Consider the following 25932-nt stretch of genomic DNA (forward strand, 5'->3'; position numbering starts at 1 on the left):
ACAATCTTGAAAATTGTGTCAGATTCGTTCTTTTAGTGGTTTTTGATGCAAACTGAGGGAAAAGGTTGATCCATGAGTTTAAGAGAGATGAGAAAGAATAGTAGTGAAAGCATCCGATAAAAAAATATCTTTGGAGAAATAAAGACTGTTTTCTAGGTTATATCAGATGAAAAGTCCTTCCTGCGCCTGCTTGTTCTTCTTCACTCATCCAGCGTCTTGTTCTGTTTTAGGTTTAAAAGACAAAATTATCATTATGTTGTTTTTTTCCAGACATTTAACATGAAGCTGGAATATGTTGGTAAACAGTAGGAGCTTCAGTTACTTTCTCATTGGACTTCTCTAGAAGAGCTGCCAGCCATGCGTTGCAGTTCTCATGATATGCCTCCACCTGCTGATTCATTTTCTCTCTCATCATCTTGTTGAAGTTGCAGTTTCCCTCGATGGCCTTCTGGACGACTTCCTTCCCGTGCTCTCGTTTCCCAGCCAAGTGGTTCAGCACTGCAGCGTCGCAGCTCTGACGAGTTACAAAAGTGAACCTCTCTAGTAAGTTAACAGAACCTGAACAATAATCCATGTTACACTTCAAACCCCATTTGGTGTTTTATTTTAAGTTTCATGTTACTTGGGCAGATACCTTGCGTCTCTTTTCAACAGCCTCCAGCTTCTTCTTAATATCAACCATTGGCGTTTCCTTCCTTTCAAGAAGGGATAGTGGAAAGTCCACCTTGGCGTCGGGAGTTGAAAGGCTCCGCATGACCTCAAACGCCTCACCTGGATTACGTTTCTTCAGCTCTTTCATTTCAATGTCTGTAAAACAGGAGATTTAAGTACACACTTGTATAAATGACCAACAATAGCAGTTTGTTTTTCCTTTTTGATTTCACAATACACTGAAAATCAACTGTTTGTTCAGTTAATGTGCAGTGGACAGAGACAGCTGATGAACCATATCTGCATGTGACTGTCATCCTAACATAGAACCTTTGGCTTGTTGTCTGTCAATCTGGAAATTAAATGGGGTTGAGTTGTTCTCAAATCCCGGTCTGGATGTGGATATAGGGGCAGGGGTGGACTGGCCATCTGGCATACCGGGCATCGTCCCGGTGGGCCGTTGACCCAATGTGGGACGGTCTTGTCCGCTCTGTTTTTTTTTTTCTCTTCTTCCTCTCTAAATTCCCTCCAATTGGGCCGGCCAATTGGCTACAGAGGGCTAGCAGTGTGTTGCAAACATCGACACATATTATTGGTCTATTGTTTGTCATTGTCAATCAATCATGGGCTGACAGGCTCAGAGAGCCCTGACAGTGCTGTCAATCACAACACAAACCAGGGTGGGGCGGGACCTCATGGCATTGGCGGGGGGAGTCGCGGGACGGGCTGCTGCTGAGACAGAAACTTAAAATGGATAATAAGAGTAAAAAGCGCCCGGGTGGCGCTGAGAAGCAACGAAAAGCTGAAGTCTCTGTGGGTGGAGGCTGCTAAATGTGCCAAACTGACGGAGCTATTTGGTGCCGGGTTCACCAGCCCAGCAGCAGCAGGTGCGCCGGGAGACGAGCGAGGAGGACTCGACAATGATGAGCGAGTGGAGGCAGACATGGTAAGTAACGTTGGCCTGGGGCTGGCTAGGCTACATTTTTGAGACATGTCCAAAACAAAGTAGAAAACGTTTTTGATTTTGTTTTAATATGCTAAATTGTGATATTATGGGTTATTATTGTTCAGATGATTTAGCTAAGCTAGCTAAGAGCTGCTAACGTCGTTTACTGTTGCCATAGCAACAGTAAACTTTCTGAGCTGTAAATAGAGATGCAGAATCAAGCTAATTCTTTTCAGAAGTTTTATTGTGCTTATGTGTTGATCCTTAATGGTGTGATCATGTACACTAAATGATCAATTATTCTCCATTACAGGTTGTTGTGATATATTTGAGGAGTCGTTCTCCCTCTGTTTTATATGTGGACATTTGGGACCACTGTTAGAATTTGGTAAGTTTATCATGTATTTTTTAATGTATAAATTCAAAATTATAATAATTTTCAAAAGGTTTTAAAAGAGACATACATCCAAAAAGTTCTCAACTCTAGGTTCAGGACAGAGGAAAACATTTTCTTTATTTTTCAGACATTATAATGTATCCATGTCCTTCTCCAGTTGACCACTTGACATGTGAGAGCCTGAGGAGTTGTTCACCCTCTGTCCATGTTCGAGGACTTGCTCTCTGTCTGCCTCCACTCCAGGGGCGTTTCTAGGATTGAAAGAAAGGGGGGACTTAGCCCCTAAGGATGCTGAACATTCAGAGGCTCATTTGGGGCTGCGGATATCCATGTTTCATACAGTTCATAGATTGGTTCAATCAGAAAGAGTGTGATTTTTCTCTGTATCTTTGCTTGCATTCATCCAGTATAAGATAACAGAAAAGACAGAATTTCAGGGTCATTGTGAAATTTGAAAACACAAATATGAACTGATTATAAACAACAACATTCTATAGGCACTGATATTATTGTTTTAAAATACTAGAGATAGATATTAATGCAAAGAATAGAGAGCTGTCGATAGTTATTTATTACATTTCAAATTTGCTCGTTCACACTCTTGCTCACTGGAGACATTTTCTAACAAAATAGCTAGCTAGCTAGCTTAGTGTTAACATAGCTCATTACAATATTCCCTTTCATTTGCCTCAAGTAAACCTAAATTGAAGCAGGTAACAATCATTAACAACTACAGATAGCCACATTCTGTAACTACCTGTACTTATCATTTCACTCCGTGCATCATTTACTATGAGCTAAACTCCTTGGCTGTAATCCTGCTGTCTTAACGAGAGACGTTACTTGGCAGAGTGAGAAAGCCAGCGCAGCAGCGATGCGGGCCCCAAGGTCCTAGTGCCTGGTATTTTATTGTTAAGTATGATGAGAGGCTAGCCTGGATGCCAGATGAACTTAGCCCCGCCCACAACATTTTAGGTCGGGCAGTTCGGTCTGGAGTCGCTCCGTTGAGGAAAAATTATGGCCTGACCGGGCCAATCAGATTGTCAGGGCGGGCTTTATACGATGATTGACAGATGATCAACGGTAACGTAATCAACCACGTCATCAAAGTGCCCTTGGGTTGAATTCGTTTTCAACAAACATGCCTGCCGCTGGCGAGCTGAGATGTGTAGATGCTGCCATTGAGTCTGTTTTAGAAGACATCGACAGCGCATTCATTTTGAAAGAGGAACACAGAACGTGGAGGCGACGCCAAAGCACCGCGCTAATCCCTATCGCCCCGGCGCTTGGCTGTTCACAACGGACACTGAAGCGACGCTGAACCGACGGGCAGCGCTAATAATATCACCCGTTGATCCAGTAGATCGCTGCACGGCTTTGTGCCAGTCACACCGGAGGCTGGAGCCCCGCGCTGCGCCAAGGCTGCCTCGCGGTGCTCCAGCCTCCGGTGTGACCGGCACAAAGTTTTAACATAGGAGTGGATGGGAGCCAGCTGTTATTTAAGGCTTGGCGCTGCGCTGAATCGTCCAGTGTGAACCCGGCGTTAGTAAATAACTCACAATGCATTGCTTAGCATACGTCACATACTACGTTGCTCTGATTGGTTGTAGGTCTATCCAATTGAGCGAAGAAGAATTTTACTTCCTGGTCAGTTGAAACAGGCCCCATAATCACAGCCCAATGGAGCGGTCTCAGACTCACATTCTGACTAGAATTGTGAGTCTGACAACGTCAGGCTAATGAGAGGCTATTGGATTGTAATTTGAAGGGGGAGAAAACATACAAACCAGAAACGCACTTACATATGTAGCATGTTAGAGTTATATATAACTTGTCCATGTGTAAAACAATAGTTTAATTAAAAAATTACAAATTACAAAAAAAATCCAAAAAAATCCCAATAATTATTTTGGGGGGCTGAAGAACATTTTAGGGGGGCCCTAAAAACAGGCCTAACGACGCCCCTGCTATCTATTATAGTATATTATATTCTAATTGTATTTTTAAATTGTTTTTATATTTCATTGCATTAGTAGAAAGTATTACATGTTCACTTATTATTACTTTTCTGGTGTCTATTTCTGACTGCCCCCTTTGCTGCTTTATCAAGGCAGAGGGTGTCGCTCCTTGTACAGGTTGTTGAGCCCTAAGAGGCAAAATGTGATTGATGAGCTGGAGGAGCTCACAGAGGCTCTCGAGAGACAGCCCGTCTCCATTTTGCAGCAGCCTCCTGATGCAGCAGTGCATGGCTTTCTCATCCAGAACCTTGGAGAGGAACAGCTCCCCAATAAACCGGATGGTATGTATGGAGCAACAGGAGGGTTTGGCGTTGTTTTTCTCTTCCCTCAGTCGATCAATAACCCTCACGTCCCTGACTGGCTCTAGGCAGGACCCCCCCTTCTGTGAAATGTCCTCCCTTTCAAAGTTCTTCTTAAACTCTGCCTGGCAGTGTTTGACCAGCAGGGACCTGAAGGAGACGCTGGCCGACCAGTCGGACAAGGATTGGAATTCCACCTGAAGAGTAGAAAACCATAAGGAAATATTAACACAAATATAACTCACATACTTAGGAATACATTGTGATTATTTATGTGTAAAGAATCAGTTTATACAGCAAACACCAAATGCAGTCAACAGTGATCAGTGTGTGCTGATTTTTATCCTCAACTCTAAATTAACTTATTATTTGATTAACCAAAGTTACGATTCATTTTGATTAATTTAGTATTTCAGGTATTCCTCAACTAACTTGTTTATGATCATCACAAATCCTTATTTTAATTTTTCCTTTCTTACTATTTGAAAAAAAAGTACTTTTTGTATCGCTACCCTTCTAATTCACAACATGGGTCAAAAATGACCTGTTTTAATTTCCTATGTTATTTCATGCATGGCATGAATGTTTCTTCGCTATATCTCTGAAATCCATTTATTTCTTCATTTAATATTCCAGACATCATTAGTTAACTTATTATTTGATTAACCAAAGTGACGATTCATTTTGATTAATTTAGTATTTCAGGTATTCCTCAATTATCTTGTTTTTGATTAACACAAATCATTATTTTCTTTTTTCCTTTCTTACCTTATGAACAAATGTAAATTATTATAAAGAGTTTCTTCACAATCCAATACTAGTGAGAAAGAGTAATATGTCCATTACAAAATATATGTTTGTTCATAAAGTAATAAAGGAAAAATAAAGATCAATATTTCTGGTAATCAAAAACTGGATATTTAATGAATACCTGGAATATTAAATGAAACGATACATTTATCTCAAAGATATGACCCATGGTGTGCATTAAGGGGTTAGCATAGCTTGTTTATCAAAGTGTTAAATGAATGTTACAACCTGGAAAAAAAGATCAACTTCTCAACTAAGTAAGAAACAGGATAAAAGTAGCTTCCAGTCATAGATGCATCACTTACTGTTGAGAGGCGCTGACACAGCTCCGCGAAGACTGCAGCAGAGTCTGGTTTCTGCACGGCCCTCTTGAAGACGAGCTCAACCGTTTCCTGCAGGCTCTCCTCACCGTCCATCTCCTCGTGACTTATGAACGCTTGAAAGTTGTCCGTGACACAGCTGCCGGTCTCCTCAGGCCGGACTTGCCCCTTCCTCACAGCTTCCTCCTCTGTCTTCTCGGTCCTCTGGATGGATGGAAAGCCAAAGGCGATGTTCACCTGCGGCTGATGCTCGTAGGAGGCAGCGTGGAGAAAGCCCACGGGCTTGGATGGAACGTGTCGAGCCCGGTCCCATCCGGACCGGACAGCGTTGTGTTCGTTGATTCGAGGTTCAGATGGGAAAGGCAATGATTAGACAAATTCAATGTTCAAAAGTTTCACAGTAACAAGTTTATTGTATAAGAACAATACTTACAGAGAGTCTCTGGGGTTCTGCCGGACACGTCACCAGGTTCACTGGATCATGTCGAGAAGAAGCCTCGTTCAATCCTAAGTCCACAGTATATATAATCAGACACAGGGTGGGCACAGAGGCGGTTCTTTTTCTTTGAGGGAATTCAGTTATTGGCCAGATGAATACTGTTTCCTCAAAATGCAGTTTTTTGCAAGCACATCACTTTCAGCTGACCAGGTGTCCCACCACTGTGGCCTTGGCAAACAGGGAGCTTGCTACAGTGGAGAGACCCAGCAGATTAGACATTTCAGGAGGATTTCATATCTTTTTCTCACCATGTTTCATGAAGCACCTCATTGTATTAGTTCTGGCACGTCCTCTCTCTTTTCTGAGCATCCGTGCTTTCATTATTTCAAATCTCAAGATGAACCTCCATCACACACTTTTCTCCGAATTATATTTTGGGTCAGATTGACATTCAGGTTGACACCAGAGTTCAAATAGATCTTAGTTGACTTCAAGTCAAATCCAAAGAACAGAGTTCAGGTGCAACCAGCCAAGTAGTCAGACGAGAACTGAGCGAAAAGTGAGAACTGGCGGTTTCTTAAGTAATCACAGACTTCAAAGGTACGACAGTCTTCAAAGGTATATACCTTTGAAGACTGTCGTCACTTGACTGTTGAGCTGTGGGGGGGGGGGGGGTACACATATACACACATAAATATACACACATACATACATCATACATACATACATACTCAAACACACATGTATGAATCTATTCACCTTATGTCTTCTGACCCTGATCAGAGAAGATTAGTGCAGTCACAAGGACAACAAGTCTATCTATCAGGGGCGTTTCTAGGATTGAAAGAAAGGGGGGGCTTAGCCCCTAAGGATGCTGAATGTTTGCGCGCGCAGCGGATATCCATGTTTCATACAGTTCATAGATTGGCTCAATCAGAAAGAGTGTGATTTTTCTCTGTATCTTTGCTTGCATTCATTCAGTATAAGATAACAGAAAAGACAGAATTTCAGGGTCATTGTGAAATTTGACAACACAAATATGAACTGATTATAAACAACATTCTATAGGCACTGATATTATTGTTTGAAAATACTAGAGATAGATATTAATTAGAGCTGTGAAAAATAACGCGTTAACGCGTTATGATTAAATTACAGGATTAATTCATTTTTTTTTTTAACGCATTTAACGCATGCGCAGAAGGACCTTCCAATTCCGCCGCCTCTGCACTAGTTGCCGCTCTAACGCCGGGTTCACACCGGACGCGGAAGCGACGCCAAAGCGAGGCGTAAGCGCAGCGCCAATCCTCTGGCTCCCATCCACTCCCATGTTAAACCGCAGCGCTGAACACACCGGAGGCTGAAGCGTAGCGTTGTGCCGCGGCTGCCTAGCGCCGTGAAGCGATCGTTTCGGCGTCGAGTCTATTTTTTCCGCTTGACACGAGCGTATCGCGACAGGAAACGCACTGAAAAATGATTTAAAACGATATAGATGACATATTTTATATGATATAAATGATCAAATATGCATCCCATACTTTGTATTCACGTTCTGTTGTCTGGGAGTTTTAATTTTACCACTTTTACCAACCACATTATTTAATGTCCCCCTCTGCCCATCCACTACAGCCACACAAGCAGTCATAAAGATAAAAAGAGAGAGGGGGGGGGGGGGGGGGGGGGGCTACGTATTCTCCACATAGGCTTGAGTGTTCAAGTGGAATGCGCCAAACCAGACTCACTCGCAGGACACATTGTGCAAAAGAAGCGGTCAGCTTTACTGTCAGAGAATTTGAACAAGTTAGTTTGCCTCACCAACTGGCTAAAGAACGAGTAGCTAAGAGGGCCTTTAGAGGCATTAGATTGTATCATGGTGTGGTTAATGGTTGTGTGACAAAAAATATAAAAAATGTCAACCATCCTATGGCTAAGAAGCTCAACTAATTTCTGTTTGATTTAAAAAAAAAAAGTTTTATTCAACCACACAATGGCTAAGGAGCCCGAATATTGTTTAGGATGAAGATTATATTAATGTTCCATATGGAAAAGCAATGATAACTGCTGAAGAACTGCTGAGTTGCAGCACAAAAGAAAAGTTAAATGTCATAAATCTTGTTTTCACAAAAATATTCCAAGAAAATCGGTAATGTGATTAATCATGATTAATCCATAGAAACCTGTGATTAATTTGATTAAAATTTTTAATCATTTCACAGCCCTAATATTAATGCAAAGAATAGAGAGCTGTCGATAGTTATTTCTTACATTTCAAATTTGCTCGTTCACACTCTTGCTCACTGGAGACATTTTCTAACAAAATAGCTAGCTAGCTAGCTTAGTGTTAACATAGATCATTACAATATTCCCTTTCATTTGCCTCAAGTAAACCTAAATTTAAGCAGGTAGCAATCGTTAACAACTACAGATAGCCACATTCTGTAACTACCTGTACTTACAATTTCACTCCGTGCATCATTTACTATGAGCTAAACTCCTTGGCTGTAATCCTGCTGTCTTAACGAGAGACGTTACTTGGCAGAGTGACGCCCCTGCTCCACTCTCTGCCTTCACTGTACCAAAGTTTGTCTGTTGAGTCTCCTCTAGTCTGGTGAGTTTATCATTTTTTATGTTTTATGAAATCATACTTAATTGTGATGACTAGAGACATTATAATGTATCCATGTCCTTCTCAGGTTGACCACTTGACATGTGAGAGCCTGAGGAGTTGTTTTCCAGACACAGGTAGAGCTGGCAAGGGCGTCGCCCTTTTGGGCTGGGCTTCAGCTGCAGATCTAAAGGCTGCTTCCAGGGGCATGGGGCCCTCAGCCTTTGTTTTTCTTTGCTTCTGCACCTTACAACATACATCACACCTTATTTTCACACATCCAAACACTGTTAACACCACTGACGCGTAACATATTTTACACATCCCACTACGTAGTTAGAGCTATCTTGATTTGGAGTTAAATAAATTTACTTTTGGCTTGAGAGGTTTGTGTGTGGCCTCCCTTCTTGTTGCCATCTTTGAGCTAGGTGGTAACAGTAGTATGCATGAGAGAAGACGCCGCGAGATTTGTGGACTTCTATGTGGTGTCCGCTGATAATGTAGTGGGCTGGTCTGGACAGACAATGCCAGGGCTGAATTTTTGTCCCAATCCACCCCTGATTCTGTGTATGTCTGAAGTGTAGTGTCGCTGTATGAAGAGATAAAACACATTGTTTAGCAGAGTTTCCAGACTGCCTGAAAATCTGTTCGATTAGAGCCTTAACACAGACTGAGTTTATGTGGAGCCGTGTATTGTGTGTTCTGGTTTAACATAAAGCCGATGGTAACGTCGCTCCTATATCTATGACGCCACAAGCCTCTGTTTCTACTTTGTTTTATTGGCGGGTGGCAACCAACGTCAAGGTGAATTACCGCCACCTACTGTTTAAATCATGTTTCACAAATATCTACATAGGCATATTAAAGGCAATAACAGACAGAATGTAGGCAAATATGGCTATGATCTAATTTGGCATCAAAGCCGGGGGTTCATTAAGATGTTTAGTGATATAGACACACACAAATCATTTCAGTCACATCAACCTATTGTGAGGAGCACTTGGTCAAAATCTTGCATAATTTCAGACATTTAACACTGTTTTTAAAGATTTTGACTTCTTACTCAAACAGCATCCTTGGATCAACCCTTTGGTAAGTAGATTATTTTCCACCTGACACTTGTTGAATTAAGCAGATTAAGTATGTTATTAATTATTAAAAAATATGTTGTTACAATTTGAGCTTGGGATAAAAGGTTGGGAAAAGATATTTGTATGTGCCATTAGTAGTTTTATCTTCATATATATATCTTATTTAGTATATAGTGTGGTCTTATTTTTATTGCGCACAATAAATATATTCATAGGAGTAGTATTAGTGATTGAAATAAGCAATATTTATTGGTCTGTAATGTATCTTAGTTTGAAGCAGTAGTTTTAGCCTTGGTGGATTTTCAAGATTAAATGACTGAGCTTGATGAAACTTCTGTAAACCTTTCTGCTACATCCCTGGGAACTGGCTGTGTGAGGGCATATGTGGCTTTTTGTCTAAATCCTGTCTTTCCTATTCTTCTGACAGATGCTAGAAATCAGTATGCCTGAAAATGAGTTTGAAATCATTGAAGGGGAACTGATCAATTCCCCCACTACAACATACGAGGCACAGAAATTCCTGGGCTGTGGGACCAATGGACTGGTCATCCAATGCAGGGATGTGAGAACCAATGACACAGTGGCAATAAAAATGTTTAAAAGGAAGACAGACATTGAGTTTGCGAAGGAAGAGGAGGAAATCTTAAGAGCCTTGGAGGACCTCCACTCAGAATGGTTCAACGTTGTCAGATTGAACAGCTCATTCACCTACAAGAGCCATTATTGTCTAGTGTTTGAGCTCCTAGACATGGATCTGCTGAAATTCATGAAGATCAATCCGGGTAAACGCCTTCAGCTGAAGGAAATCCGCCCCATTCTGCAGCAGGTTTGTTTTTTAAACTGAAGTTCTTCCACTGACTGCTTTGTAGGGTGAAGGCTGAACGAAAAGGTGTCTGTTACAGTATTTTATTTAAATAATGATAATTACAAAGATAAGTTAAATAATGTCCTTAAAGTCTAGAGATGGTGACTTGTGGAGGACACAAGGACACCTTCAGTTCTTCCAATCATCACATTTAGTGTGTACAATCACTAGTGCTATGTATGTTGGTCTATCTCCAAAAAAAATCGTATTAACCTGATCCTATAGTCGACTGTACGACTTTGGAATATCTGACTAATACTCAGTTGTTTCGTTTTTGGCTGCCATCAATGAATATATGTTGTTGATGAAATGAACTCAGTACTTCATGATTGTTATCATGTTATTCGTGATTTCAGCTGGCTACATCATTGGACTTTCTGAAAAGCGCAGGGGTCGTCCATTCAGATTTAAAGCCTGAAAACATTATGATGGTGGATCATATCAGGCAGCCACTGAAGGTGCAAGTCATTGACTTTGGCTTAGCCTGCAACAATCCTGAGGAAAAGATAGGACACACCCTCCAGACCTTGTATTACAGGTATGTAACTGACAGTACAGCTGTATACCTGGGACAGCTGTGTTTGCTAAACTAAACAATTACAATTAAAAAAGACCTGAAGTACTATATTTGTGTTTCTCGTCTTCTTCTAAGATCTCCTGAGATTCTGCAATGTGCACCTTTCGACGAGGCCATCGACGTTTGGTCGCTAGGCTGCATTGCTGCAGAATTGCTTATGGGCATGCCACTGTTCCCTGCCCAGGATGAGGACAGCTTGGTCAGTATCACCTCACTGCACTGCAAATACAACAAACAGGCCTATTTCTGCCGTGATGTTGATATATATCTATATACATATATATATAGATATATATTTATTCATTTTTAATCGTTGCACACTTGATTAGAATAGGGAGAGAGTTTTCAGTAGAAGATCACTACTTTCTACTGTTTTTTTAATGAGACAAACTAGAGACACTTCATCCATATGTCTCAGTAATATAAGGGCACTTGATGTACCTGATCAACACTGATGAGTTTGCAAACTTGAACTAAACTAATTCTCCCGACATTGTGTTTTCTCCACAGATGAGGCTAATTAGGTTAAGGAAGGATCTGCATGAGAGATACCTCACTCCATACTGGTTCTGGCCAATACACTTGATGGAAAGCAGATTTATGGTAAGAAATTAGTTAGCAGCACTTAGCTGTGTCTATAGCTCACTATTATAGTGTCTTTCCTTCAGTCTGTGTTTCTTTTCCCTTTTCATCCACTGCCTCGGGAGCAAACGATCTCAATGAAACTATTCTTCATTTCAGTCAATAGTTTCAATTCTCGTTTGGGATCAACAGCCTGGATGAATTTATAATGGCACAACATACCTTTTGAATAACATTTGGCTTCATAATCCAAACACATGTAACAAACAATGTTTTTTTCTCATCCTGTTAAAGCAGATTAATCAGTCCTCGGGAGAAGATGCCAAAGCTGAGAACTGTGACCTGGAGAGCTTTAACGATCTACTGGCACAGATGCTTATGACAAATCAGTTTGAAAGAATTGACCCAAGACTAATTCTCCAGCATCCATTCCTGTCGATGAGCCACCTTCAGGGACGGTTCAAAAACAGCCTCTAGTGAGTGTGTGCTTAAACGGTCTGTTTAAATCTGTGCTGACAGATAAAGGTAAAACAAACAAATTTGATGAAAGGAGACTAAGGTGTTTGGCCCAGCAACTTAATTTGTCTTCCAGTACGAAATCGTCTGAGGGTCTGATGGACATCTGCGAGGAACAGAGCTATGGCGATGGACCACATGTAGACAACATGGTCCTGCAAATGTCCCCGAAGGAGGACTCCTCAAGCAGCCCAGCCATGGAGGGCAGCCCTGCTGGGATGGGAGCGGAGAAGCATTCCTATTCCTTCTTGCAGAATTTCATCAGCAGTCGGAAAAAAGAAGAAATGAATGCAAAACTGAAAGCCGGGCAAAAGGTGGGTGTTTGAAATATCTCCCCGTCTTGAGCATTTTATATGGTAGAAGAAAAATTTAGCATTTTGGTAAATATTCTCTATTTTTGCCCAGATTTCAATGGGAAGAATGATAAAACTCTCATTAACTGTAGAGCTGCCGCCAAGAGCATTTTACAATGTGCATTTTTGTCAAATGTCAAACCGCTGCTTTGAGATCAAGAGTTAAAAAAAAATTATCCACTTCACAGACCAGTCAACTCCAATCCCAGATAAAAGGGCCCAAGTGGGAAAACGGGGCCACCACAGTCCCCAAGAAGAAGAAGAGGGACGACCCGACATCCTACTGCAACCCCGCAAAAAAGAGAAAAAGATGACCTTCAAAAAGAGCTGACGGACTGTCAGAGGCAGAACCATTTAGAAGCTGCCACCTCCAAATCAACCCAGGTGCATTCCCTTAAGAGCATGAAGAGGGACGAAGAAGAGTTGCCAGTGTTGGACAAAACCTGCCCAGAAAAGACAAAGAAATTGGTTGAAACGCGGTTAAAACAAGTCATCTGACAAACTAAACGCCAAAGCGTTTCCAGATAAGTTAGCACTTTCTGGTTGGAGGACGACTGTTCTCTTGTCATATATTGTAAAAATGTGGTGGTTTTGTTTGCCTATGTGGGATATGACAAGAAATAAAAATTGCTATACCTAAAAAAAATTGAAGAATTTAGTTTTTATAGCAGAGCAAATACTGTCCTGATGCTGCTAATACTGTCCTGAATGAGAAGTAAACCTACATACTCCTATAATCGATATTTATAAATTGATATACTTTATATCATATTTTTATAATTTAAGATTTTTAGATTTTTAGAAAAACAATAGTACTTCTGTCTTTAAGACTTAATCCTCTAGTTGATTCAGAAACCAGGGCGGATTTTTTTTAATTAAGAAAAATTATCTCGTCAATTCAGAAAAAAACTGGATTCATTTTGGTGGTGGTGGGGGTGGGGGGGGGGGCTTAAGGCCAATGTATGCTTCTCCGTTTTGACGGACACGGACAGATAGGACCGCCCTCTCCAACGTGGAACGCCCTCTCCGAGCTTTTCGTGCAGCTCTCATAAGGCCTCAAGGCCTCAGTATGCTTCTCCGAGTCCGTTTCGGAATGACGGACGGACGGATCGGACGGACCCTTTTTGATTTATAGTTCTACGAGCCTTTTTGTTGTGAAAACAATTCACCGCCAGAACAGTAGATGGCGAAACGGAAGTCAAGCTTAGACAAGCCTACCTCATGAGGTATATAGAAGAAGTCCACGCTGGTTTATTTACGTCCTCCCGGCTCCTCACACACAGTGAACGATGGTAACAGAAAAAGGATGTTGATGACGCGACAGTTTTTGCTGAATAAAGTGACACCCAGCGGGTCAAAATGCTTTTGTTTTCGTGTCTTAGCGCAGCGGTTCCCCGGTCTTGTTTCCAAACTGCGTTGCTAATACAACAGCTGCAACAGCTTGAAGCTACACGGAGGCAGCTAGCTCCCCCCAACTTCCACACACAGTCAGAACGGACACCCGATACTAGCTACTACCAAGTGTTTGCTTCTAACCTGACGGTGTTTGAGAAACAGTGTCATGAGCCGTGGGATTAAAGTCAGCGGGTTTTTGCGCTGTTCCCACCGCAGTTAGCATGGTGGCTAGCCCGCTACCCCCGTTATCAAAGTTCGTTATAACCGTATGTGACCGTACACACATGCTGTAAGTGCTCTAACCAGCCACCGTCAGCCGGACACACTTGTCACATTAATCATAGAGTCGTAGTTGTGATTTTGGTTTATTGTGATGTAGGGAATGGAACAGGAAGTTTCCATTCCGAAATGCTGGCGTTAGCGGACCAATCACAGCCAAGTGCTATCCGTGGGCTGTCCGTCATTTCGACGTGTAGTTAGAAAAATGAGAGCTGCACGAAAAGCTCTCCGAGGAGCCTCGGAGAGGCACGGAGAGGGCGTTCCACGTTGGAGAGGGCGGTCCTATCTGTCCGTGTCCGTCAAAACGGAGAAGCATACATTGGCCTTTACTCGTTAAACAGAGAATTTTGTTTCTCAACTGGATGCAATACGCTTCCGTAGAAGTGTCTTTTAATAAATATTAAAGCTCGGTAGTCACGTGTCTTCAGACTTTAGGGAAGTGCAGTGACCACTCCCCTGGATGCTTTTGTCTATTTAATAATGTTTTAACAACGAGGATGTCCCGTGAAGGCGGGGCCGTCGCTCGTCCAATCGCACGTCTCCGCTCGGCGTACCCCGCGTTGCAAAACTCCCCTCATATATTTTTTCATCAACTCATGCTGCATCGCATGTGGTTAGCTAACACACTGTCACTGGTGTGTATGGAAAGAGGGGGACCAGAGAATATCTGCTTCTTACATAATATAAAAATCAATGTTCAGGTTTCTTCAATAAGCTTCTTCAGCCAGGGAAAAATTTACATTACCAGATATTGGTGTGTTTGTGTTTTTCATTAAACAAGCTAGTAAAGCAATTGTTTTCAAAGCAATTCAAAAATTGAATTTTTGTTCAAGTAGTCCCTTAATCTATCAACTATTTTTCAGTTTCTTTTTTGAAATAATTTTTGGTTAGTGGATTAATCCGTCGTTATCCTAGCAATCAAAAACCATAACTTCCACAGTTAATGTTTTAATCGGGTTAAATGCCTGAAAAAGTTATGGGCCATTATTTCGAGATCTTGAATCAGCATATATGCGGGTACCTGGGACTGCGCACCTGCTATATTAAACTGCAGTACTGAGCTGTACCTAATAAATTGGTAACTAAGTGTATTCTGTGCAGGGGTGGACTGGCCCACTTTCTTTAACATTGGAGCATGGAGCATCGTGAATTCTGTTTTTAAGAATCAATGCTTATTTAGAGCTCTGAGATTTATGAGTGAGCATCACTAAGTTTTCTAGAAAGAATGATGATTCTGTGTTGATGATTTCATGACCATTTTTACGACCTAAATGTTTGATTCGTTTGTGTTAATAAATAAATAACTAGTTTTAATAGTATATGATACTATTTTGAGTTTACAATACTGTGTTAAGTTTACATCTATCGACCAGATACATATAGTCAAGAGTAAAATATGTCAAACCAATTTCATAATCACTGTTTATTTATTTAGGTTATCAGATTACTTTTATATTTTGGAGGTTACATGCACTGTACTGAGTGCCGTTCTAGTTTTAAAGGTCTTGAATTTACCTGTCAGGGTTTGGTTATAGTCGTGCAGTTGTGGTGTCCTGTCATTTTAGTTTGTTAATTTCAGTCTCCTCAGTGTATTTTCTGTTTCCTGTTTTATTTTGTAGTATCTGTCCCTTGTGTGTGGTTTCCATCTTCACTTCCTTTCGGTGATTGTCTTCCCAGTCCTCATGTGTTTCACCTGGGGTTAATTGTTCCTGCCTTCCCTCTGTGTCTTCTTAAGCCTCTGTGTTCCCCAAGCCCGGGGTCGGTTTGTACTAGTTGTTTTCTCCCCACGTCGTGAGAGATGGTTTGTTTGGTCCTGCTGTTTCGTCCAGCTTCTCCTGCTTCCTCGTTCCTTGTTCTCAGTGCGCCTTGTCGCCAGTGTTACTTTTGTTAGTGTTCTTGTTTTGTTTTTGTCTTGTTTAAACCCTTTTTATTAGATTAAATACCTTTTGTTTATAACCTCTGCATCCTGGGTCCATCACCTCCCGTCAAACCGTAACAGCAGTAACTGTTTCATAACTTACCACCAAAGTTTTCCATTTCAGCAGAAGTGTGGTCTTTAATACCACTATAGAAAAAAAGAGAAAAACATTTATCAATCAAAAGTCTTTGTTCAAATTAGAGGATGTGGTAGGTTTCATGGCAGCGGTAGCTCGTATAGATAGGCACTTTTTTTTGTCAACAGAAACTTTTTCTGATATGTGAAGGAACTGCCTTTGAGGCCACAGAGTTTGGGGGCAACTAGAGCCGTTCTGTCCTCTATTCAATAAGATATATATTGGTTTATGAAAGTACCATAGAGAGCACCATAGTAACCATTGGTCAAGCATGAAGCATGACTTCAAAGGAATAACAGTTTCCCCCAGCTTTCCCTCCTGTTTGAGCAATACAGAACCAAACCAGATATAATGTTGAGGTCACAAACACAAGTTAACCCAATTTAACTCAATATGCTGGACTAATAGGATGAGTGACCACACATGGCTGGATGCCATAGTTCACCTTCTCTGCAGGAATAAGAATTGCACAGCTATGGGTGGCTGCTCCATAATTGTACATTATACAATCACAACATTATATAACAGTGTGCTGTTACAGTTACAACGTGACATGACATGTACAGGTACAACAGGTTTTTTTCACCTCTCAGCTACAGAGGGAGGGTCTGAGATGAGATGAAGTGGGCGGGGCGTGGGTCACACATTCATGAAGGGGGTAATAAAAATGCTGCTGCACAACACATCATTAAAAACACACACAACTGAAAACAGAGGAAGAATCAATGAGGAAAGTGAATAGTCAATGTTTATAAAAATTGATGCCGACTGAGGGAAAACTTTGACCTTTGAATGTCTGAAAATGTTTTACATTGTGCTTCATCTAGACAGTTCAATTATCAGTATTTTTCAAATGATGAATGATACATGACAATCGAATACCTCTGCAGTTGTCACTTTAAATCATCAATCCTTTATGAAAAATGAACTGTTTATTATCAAATGTTACAATTTCTAATATATAAACCTGAAAATGTCATATCAGCATCCATTCAATACAATAACCATAAAAAAGTTAAAATTCTGATACTCAGAAATAAAAATAAGAACTATATGCTGAATGAGTGGACTCACAAGAAGAGAAAAACTTCATATGCTATATAATCAAACATGTCGAGCAGGCTTTGGAAAATTCAATGAGCGCATCCACACAACCCCTCTGCACTTGGCTGCGTGAGACATTTGGCTCTGTGTGACATTTCCAGCAGGGGCGACAGGATAGACATGGACTGCAAGCCTGTGCAAGATGTAAGCAAGTGCAAACAAACCCAGAAGTGCTGACAGGATAATACTTACACAAAACCACTGCAACACAACCGTGAGAACATGTCTGCGATCCTTAGCCTCTGCTGCAACAACTGAGAGTATTCAACACAGGCAACAGGTTTGTGTAAAAGAGCTGAAGAGGACTTGGGTTTGTGCTGCCATGCTCAAACTCTCCAGACTCATGTTCACTGCAAGAGTTGCTGACGACAACAGAGTTGCTGTGACAGCTTGTATCACTGAGTGCAGGGATCATGAGCTGCCTGTGCATGATGATATGATATCACTGCATGCAGGTGTAGTGTTACAGCTTTGTCTCCTGATACTCTTCTTGTGCTGAATAGAGCTGAATCGAGTCCAAATATATGGTGAATCTGAAACTGCATAATTTCCACAGGTGTACATGTGAGTGTTTATGGTGTTTCCCTGCATTTCCATTCATCTATGTTGGTTTATAGAACACAAAAATCCTTCCCGGCTATTTTCCTTTTCACACATGGCCGCACCCCTTGAGGTAAACTAATACCTACTTGTGTACTTCTTTAATACTGTTCTACAATAGCTTGGTTATATCAGTACACATACACACCCTTTTTAATATCCTATATCCTGTCTTCCACATATTTAATCCTTGTATTGCTTCAAAACTACCTCTTCCTATAAAGTTCCATGGGAACCATTTAAATAATGGTTAAAATGCTTTGCCTCTAGGTGTGACCATTCATGTATACAAATAAAAAGCTGGAAATTACTCACAAAAGTGAAAATAAACAGTAGTTTAATTATTAGAAGTTTAAGATTTGATTTTTCTTTTCATCATAAATTGGTCTAACTTGTACGATTTTATAGATCTGAACAGATACAGAATCAGCATATATCTTATATATAGTCATATTTATAAGAAAAATAAGAAAATTAAATGTATCACAGGTCCTTGGGCTTTTACATCATAAAAGCAGATCACCTTACTGCCACTAGGTGTCAGGAGTGTTTAATACACCCATTTTTATGATTTCAGAAACTTTATTTTATTTCTCTCCTGAACAAAAGCATTAAACATTTTTTTTTTTTTATCTTACTGCAAAATTTAGATTGTTTTTGACCCAGGTAATTATTAAAACCTAACACTACTGTAATTGCCTCTTTGTACTGGATTATCTGTTTAGTCTAAGAGAAATACAGCTTGCTCAAAGTGAACCCACTGCTTTAGACATGTTGTGACTATTGGATCGGGTTTTTCAGGCATTTTACTTGTGTATAAAACTTAACAGAGGTTTGTACCAGAGATGTTCTTTCATTTTATTGCTCCACAACATTTCTACAGTCCTCTACTACTTTCTTTTAAATGCTCTCGTGTACCAGTGAACCCACTTTTAGTTTGTATGCCTCCTAAACTGTGGAACAGACTGCTTCTGGATACTGGAACGATCATAATCTTAAAATATGTTCAAAAAGGAATTAAATGCGTAGAGTTAGAGTAATGTTAATATGGATTCATTCTAAATTAATTCTTTCACTTTATCTATAACTCTTTTTTTTTACCACTGACTGATGTCTATTCGTTTTATTCCATTAATCTAATATTGTGAACGTTTACTCATCATTTGACTTTTGTAGTGTTAATCTCGTGTGTTCAACTCTAATTGGACGAGAGGATGTGTCGGGTGAGGACTTTGTGTTCGATCTTCAATTACAACAATTGTGTTTTCAACAAATGCTACAAAAACAGCTTTTTATTTAAAAGAATAAAGAATAAACACATTCAATTGTGAAGGACAGAAACAGAATTTTAGGGAACAAACTTTAATGCTAAAGTCATGGTAACATACAGTATATTCCAACTAAAAGACTTTATCAACAGCTCAGAACAGTTGAAACCTTGATGCATTTTAACAGCATGAAGCATCAGGACCAATCAATGGCAATGAAAAGCCTGCTCATGAAAAAACGAAGTTCTTCTACAAGATAATATGAAATCAGCTGCCCAAGAGAAGTCTACAGGTAGAGAAAAAACCAGCTATTAGGGTTGCTTGATTAATCGAAATTTAATCGTGATTACGATTATGGGGTCAAACGATCTCCAAACTACTATAAATCGAGTTGAAACGATTATTTAGCATTTTTTTCGAAAGAGACGCGCATGCGCATTTCAGTCCTTCCCCCAAAGCATTCAGCTGCGCAGCTGACTGGTTTCACGGAGGAATAAGACACGCAGCCGTCCTTGGTGTTTACCGGAACCGGAAGTGATTAAAAAAATAAAGCATAGACTTCAGAATAAGGGCACATATTAATAATCGTTTGAATAATCGTGATTTTGATATTGTCCAAAATAATCGTGATTATGATTTTTTCCATAATCGAGCAGCCCTACCAGCTATATCCACACAAAACCTAAACTATGACCAACTAACAGTGTAACAGCATCAGTATCAACAGTGTATTCAAATCCAACAAAGAATAGTTGTGAAAGTATCAGATAAAAAAATATAGCAAAATCTTTGGAGAAGTCAAAACGGTTCTCGGTTATATCAAACTAAATTTCAACTTCTTTCTGCGCCCCCTTGTTCTTCCTCACTTCTTCCAGCTTCTTCTCCTGTTTGTGTTTAAAAGACAAAGTGATCATTATTGTTTTTTTTACCCCAACATTTAACACATATGTTAGAAAAACATGAGGAGCTTCAGTTACCTTCTCCTTGAACTTCTCGTTGAGAGCTGCCATCCGGGCGCTGCGGTTCTCCTCATAAGTTTCCATCTGTTGATTCAGTTTCTCTTCCACCATCTTGCTAAAGTTGCAGCTTCCCTCGATGGCCTTCTGGACAACTTCCTTTCCGTGCTCTCGTTTCTCAGCCAACTGTTTCAGCACTCCAGCCTCGTAGCTCTGCGGAGGGACAAAAGAGAACCTCTGTAGTGAGTTAACCGAACCTGAACACTAATCCATTTTACACTTCATACCACATTTGGTGTTTTTTTTTAAGGTTGATTATCAGTTCATGTTTTTTTATGCAGATACCTTGCGTCTCTCTTCAGCAGCCTCCAGCTTCTTCTTAATATCATCGATGGACATGTCTTTCTTTTTAAGAGGGGACAGTGGACATTCCACCTTGGCGTCGGGAGTTGAAGGGCTCAGGATGACTTCAAACGCCTGACCTGAATTACGCTTGTTCAGCTGTTTCACTTGGATATCTGTAAAACAGGAGATTTAAGTATATACAATATAAATTAACAATCATATCTGCACTTGACTGTCACCCTAACATAGAGCCTCTGGCTTGTATGTCTGTCCGTCTGGAAGATTAAAGGGGGTCGAGTTGGCCTCCCACTAACATTTCAGGGGTCACTGCTTTGTCAGAGAGGTCAAAGACGGACAATAACCCTGCTGCGAGGCACCACTGCTGTATTGTTAATTAAGTGTGTCATTCTGCAGAGACACAGCTGCTATTCTCTGCCCTACTTTTTCAAGCCCTTTTATGCAATTATAGATTAAAGTAAGCAATTACTTTGGAGGCTTATGCTGGCATGAAAGTCACATTAAGTTTATTACCTCCGTCTAGCGGGTTATGTTTATACCCAAGACTGTTTGTTTGTTGGTTTATTTGTCAGCAGATTTATACAATAACCCCAACTCCATCAAACTTGGTGGAGGAATGAGGGCTAGGTCTAGGAGGAACCAAATCAAATTCTGGTGTGGATGTGGATTTAGGGGTGGATGTTTTCCCATTTTCTTTAACATTGGATCACGGAGCATCATGAATCCTGTTTTAAAGAATCACGCATATTTAGAGTTCTGAGATGTATGAGTGAGCAGCCAGCACTAAGTTTTCTAGAAAGAATGATGATTCTGTGTTGATGATTTAAATGGGTTTCATATTTTAAGGACCTAAAGTTTTTTATTTGTTTGTTTCAATAAACATCTTACTAGTTTTAATAGTATATAATACTGTGTTGTTTACATCTATTGACCAGATACAAATAATCAAGAGGAAAATATCTCACATTGATTTCATAGAGTGCCACTCTAGTTTTCAAAGTTTTGAATTTAACTTTCAGGGCGAAGCCCTGAAAGTTAAATTGCACGAGTTGCAGTAACATTCTCATAACTTACCTCCACAGATTTCCATTTCAGCAGAAGTGTCGTCTTTAATACCACTGTAGAAAAAAGAGAAAGAAAATTAGTGACAAGCAATGCACGTCTCACAGTGGGAACGTGTCAAATGAGAGGATGTGGTAGGTTTTACAGTAAGGGCAAGCTCAACATAGGCATGTCCCTGCTATCCCTCAGGAGGAGGAGCAGTGCACCATAGTAGCAGCTCATGTTATGACAAGTTATTGGTCAAGCATGCAGCATGACTACAAAGGAATAACAGCTTTTCCCAACTTTCCCTCCTGTTTGAGCAATACAGAACCAAACTAGGTATTACTTTGAGGTCACAAACACTCAGTTAACCCAATTTAACTTAATATGTTGGACTAATATATTAGGATGAGGGATCACACACCGGTGGATCCCTCCACAGCCTTTAAATGTCTTCAGTAGCAGTCGTAACGTGACACAGCATGTACAGGTACAAGTTTTTCCACCTCTGAACTAAATAGAGAGGGGTCTAAGATGAGATGAAGTGGGTGGTGGGGGAGGGGGGGCAATAAAAATGCTGCTGCACAAAAATTCATTAAAAACACACACACAACTGAACACAGAGGAAGACTCAATGAGGAAAGTGAATAATCAGTATCATAAACAAGATTAACAATTATGTGAAGTATGTGTTTGCAAGGTCTGAAGCAAACATTGGGGGGGGGGGGGGGGGGGGGGGGGCTGCACAACTCGTTAAAAACAACCGCAACTGAAAAATGCACTTGGTGTATATCGGCTTCTTGGCTTACAGATTTTAAGATGTTAAAAAAATCAATATGCCTAAATGCAAAGCGCTTTCCAAAGATTTGTGCATTTTTATGTTTTGCAAACAGCTTCTGCCGAAGAGCCGCCACAACAACAAAGTCCCATAAACTATCATTAACTCCCGCAGTTGACTTCAGGGAGGAGGAGAAAGTTTAACAATGGCGAAGAAAGAGCCTGAGACTCCAGCAGCTCTCTGTCTGAAGCCTGATTAAACATTTACACAAAAGCTTTGTCCTCACCGTCAAGTGCTTCAGCGTGTAGATCCTCCTTCAGCTCTCCTTCTGTTTCAGACCTTCAGACCCACAGACCGCCAACATCTGCACCTTCGCGCAAAAACGACTGACATCACACAGGATGTTTGCATTCATTGGTCCGAGTCCACCAATCACAGCCAGCCTAGAGGCTGTGCGCGCCAGAAGCTGCGGATCAAATGACCAGAAAGAAACACACATGAGGCACGAGCTCATGGTGGTTAGAGGGAAAACAAGCATGTTCAACGACGGTTATGTAACTGGACTACTGCCAACTACTCACCAGACCGATGCGTGGTCATAGATATGTTATACAGGGCACTTTACCGTGAGACTGAGTGCAATGATAAAACAATAATAACACGAATGATTATAGTATAAACCTTATCCAGACCACTATACTGAACTTTTCAAAACACAGTTACAAAAATAGATAGATAGATAGATAGATAGATATGAATATAACTCCAATACTACCATTTATGTTAAGGTTTATTAACCTTATCCATACATTATGGATAAACCTTATCCATAATCATTACAAACAAAATAACACACAATTGTTGACAAAAACATGAAAGAACCAACAACAGGACCTTTTGCTGGGTTCAGTCAGGCTCAGCAGTTGAGGCCTCCATGCCTCACTAGCTTGCAGCAAACATGTCACCAGCTGGTTTGTGAAGAATGCTCACAATGCCTGTGGAGGGTTTTACAGTTAAGGTAAAATTGAGTTGAATTAGCATTTTCATTGACAGATATTACTCTCAGTTATGCAAAGACTTTTAGATTTTACTTGAATTTAACTTCCCTTCCCTGGATCCAGCAACCAGATTACATTTCATTTAGCTGACGCTTTTATCCAAAGCGACTTACAATAAGTTACAGATGCTTCTGTTGAACTATTGTAATGAGAATAACTCATAAACAGCTCATCTAGATTATGCTGCTGCTGCTGTTGCTGCTGCTGTGGTGGAAGATTGTCCTTCATGTTAAGACATGCAACATCAAATCAAATAGGGACTGTGTCCCAAAATGTCCCCTGTAATTGCGGTTTCTCCATTTCATGCTGTTGATATTACTTGTTGGCTACTTTAAAATGACCAGGTTGTGTGACCAGTATTTCTTCTGTGTCAAGAGTATGTTATATAATAACTATTACGTTTTTGTGTCACACCCATGAATAACACCGAGCCTAAACTCTCCTTCTTTTGTTGTAAAATTGTTCAAATGTGAACGTTTAGTGTATAAAAGCTCATAAATGCTGGTTCAATGCTGCGACCTAGTGGAGGACTGAGGAATTAGCATGACAACAACCACTTGATGTCTTTTTAATCAACATAAATATTGCAATTAAAAGTGAAATGTGATACATTGACAATATCATACAAATACTGTCACTTGTGATGAACAATATGTTGCAGAGATATATTTGTGTTTTATGGTTATATATAGAATGCCCAATATTCTAAGAGAAGGGACAAGAACTAGATGTTCTGATGTACTTGCCACCACCAAATATAATATTGTTTTTGAACTGAATGTGTTTAACATTGCATGACTCAGTGATATATCATGTGTGACCCAATTAATGGGTATAAATCACTGATGTACCTTCTTCAATTTTGGTTTCACTTTATCGTTTTGTGAATTGATCTGCAAGTATTGGATTACATCTCAGAGAGAGATACCTTGTTGGTGGCTTTTCTTTTCGTAATATATAAACACAATAAAACTTTGACTTATACAACAGTCCTACCTCCGGTTATATTAAATGAGTATTTGGCATTGAAATATTCAGGTTAAGTTTAAAAGGGTACTATTAATAGCCCAATCTCTGTTGGCTCCCTGCCATGTTGGTGCACTCCAACTGCAGGGGCTTTGAAGAGGCTCGTTCCAGCACCTGGCAGAGCCTCTCTCTTCATATCCCTGTAGTTTTAGACAACGGACAATGAAATCCTGAGATGCTGAATGAGCAGATGGTCCCCATATTTATCCATTGTATGCTGAGTACCAGTGTTGTGCAAGTTCACACCTCTTATGAACTAGTTCAAAGTTCAGTTCATACAAGTAAACATGAATAGTTAACGTTCATAGTTCACCATTTAAATTCTGAACTAGTTCATAGTTCAGTTCATTTCATAGTTTTAAGGTGGAAAGTGAGAATGAAAGACTTAACTTGTTAAAGAAAACCTTATCCATCACTACCCCTTGCCTTTAATGTCGGAATCTTTATCAGAGTGTGTGTAGAAATCCCTCAGATAATAATAAGGTGCATCGGATCTCGGATGTAGTTGCTGGGTCTGCGTCTCTGCTTTCTCTTGCCATCTGTATATGAGACCGAGAGCTGTTGTGGTGCAGGTATGGCCTGCCCCTTTAAGGAAAGTTTTTAGTATGTGACGTAGTGCACCTGGGTATTGTGGGTAAAGACGCTAAAAGTGTATGTATAACGAAAAGTGACGGACCAACTGGAGGTGATGCCAGTGTTGCTCCTGCTGTATATCCGAGAAATAGAGTGGCCGCATTCCAAGTAAAGAAACATCTCCTCCTCCTTATTCACGGAGGTGTCCGGACGGCTGGTTACCGGCCAGACAGCGAGCGAAGATAACCAGTGACAGGGGCGGCTCCTGGTACAGGCGACATAGGAGACGGATTTATTATGACGTGACACATGTAAAACAATACATTAACGTCAGACCATCATCCTCCAACCCCGGGACGCACCGGAGGTAGAAGCGCTGCGAAAAGCGGTCCGCTTCCTTTCCTCGCCCATGTTAAATACTTGGGCTGTTCGCACCGGCAGCGTAGTGCCGGGAAGAACCGGGAAGCTCCGCGGCCACACACACGCACATAATCTCCTGTTAAGACCAGCATCATTTACCCCTGAACCAGCGCGGAGAAATGATGATGATGATGAAAAATTAAATATAAAAAAATTAAATATAAAATTAAATATAAGCAAATTTAATTAAAATTAAATAAAATTAAATAAAAAATTTAAAAAATAAAACTGCGCGCGCACATCCTGCGCAGAAGCCCATTGCGCGCATGCTGCGCAGAAGCCTACTGCGCACATCCTGCGCAGAAACGCAGAAGCCTATTGCGCAGAAATTGCCCGCGCAGCTTTTTTTATTTTATTTTTTTCAATTAAATTTTTACCCTGTATTTATATTTAATTAAGTTAAATTTACATATTGTAAGATATTTTGCAATTAATAAGTGAAATCCTATGTAATTTAAGAGTTTTATATATTTCCAGCTTAAAGATGGGAAGGAGTGGGATTTGACCCCGGGTACTGCTTACTTAAGAACAGACGCTCTACCAAC

At 40.4% G+C, this 25932-nt stretch overlaps 3 protein-coding genes and 1 long non-coding RNA gene across 4 annotated transcripts; all 4 read right to left on the reverse strand.

The window, feature by feature from the left end:
* Positions 1-200: 200 nt before the first annotated feature.
* Positions 201-817, reverse strand: LOC128449289 (stathmin-like; the record flags this gene model as incomplete). Its single annotated transcript, XM_053432365.1, has 3 exons — positions 201-221; positions 323-514; positions 635-817. Coding segments are annotated over 3 exons (396 nt in total), but the record flags the coding sequence as incomplete, so codon positions are not given.
* A 2642-nt stretch (positions 818-3459) lies between these two features.
* Positions 3460-5537, reverse strand: LOC128449290 (eukaryotic translation initiation factor 4 gamma 3). Its single transcript, XM_053432366.1, has 2 exons — positions 5427-5537; positions 3460-4508 (listed from the first exon to the last, which is right to left on the reverse strand). The coding sequence occupies exons 1-2, from the start codon at positions 5535-5537 to the stop codon at positions 3969-3971; spliced, it is 651 nt and encodes a 216-aa protein (XP_053288341.1). The 3' UTR covers positions 3460-3968.
* A 6428-nt stretch (positions 5538-11965) lies between these two features.
* Positions 11966-17663, reverse strand: LOC128449917 (uncharacterized). Its single transcript, XR_008339924.1, has 3 exons — positions 17494-17663; positions 16165-16208; positions 11966-12912 (listed from the first exon to the last, which is right to left on the reverse strand). It is a non-coding gene; the product is annotated as an uncharacterized LOC128449917 (long non-coding RNA).
* A 1512-nt stretch (positions 17664-19175) lies between these two features.
* LOC128449918 (stathmin) lies at positions 19176-22713 on the reverse strand. The gene is made up of 5 exons (XM_053433274.1): positions 22597-22713; positions 21563-21606; positions 20471-20643; positions 20147-20338; positions 19176-20053 (listed from the first exon to the last, which is right to left on the reverse strand). The coding sequence occupies exons 2-5, from the start codon at positions 21576-21578 to the stop codon at positions 19994-19996; spliced, it is 441 nt and encodes a 146-aa protein (XP_053289249.1). The 5' UTR covers positions 21579-21606; positions 22597-22713; the 3' UTR covers positions 19176-19993.
* Between the last annotated feature and the right edge of the window lie 3219 nt (positions 22714-25932).

Source organism: Pleuronectes platessa, chromosome 10, assembly GCF_947347685.1.
Source record: "Pleuronectes platessa chromosome 10, fPlePla1.1, whole genome shotgun sequence".
Lineage (NCBI taxonomy): Eukaryota > Metazoa > Chordata > Actinopteri > Pleuronectiformes > Pleuronectidae > Pleuronectes > Pleuronectes platessa.

Excerpts from the sequence above, each read along its gene's own strand:
- LOC128449290 (XM_053432366.1), bottom strand. The coding sequence starts at position 5,537 with ATGGACGGTGAGGAGAGCCTGCAGGAAACGGTTGAGCTCGTCTTCAAG. Across the intron at positions 4,509-5,426 it reads TGTGTCAGCGCCTCTCAACA|GTGGAATTCCAATCCTTGTC; the intron begins GTAAGTGATGCA and ends TCTACTCTTCAG.
- LOC128449918 (XM_053433274.1), bottom strand. Across the intron at positions 20,339-20,470 it reads CTGCTGAAGAGAGACGCAAG|AGCTACGAGGCTGGAGTGCT; the intron begins GTATCTGCATAA and ends GTCCCTCCGCAG. Across the intron at positions 20,054-20,146 it reads ACGAGAAGTTCAAGGAGAAG|GAGAAGAAGCTGGAAGAAGT; the intron begins GTAACTGAAGCT and ends AAACACAAACAG.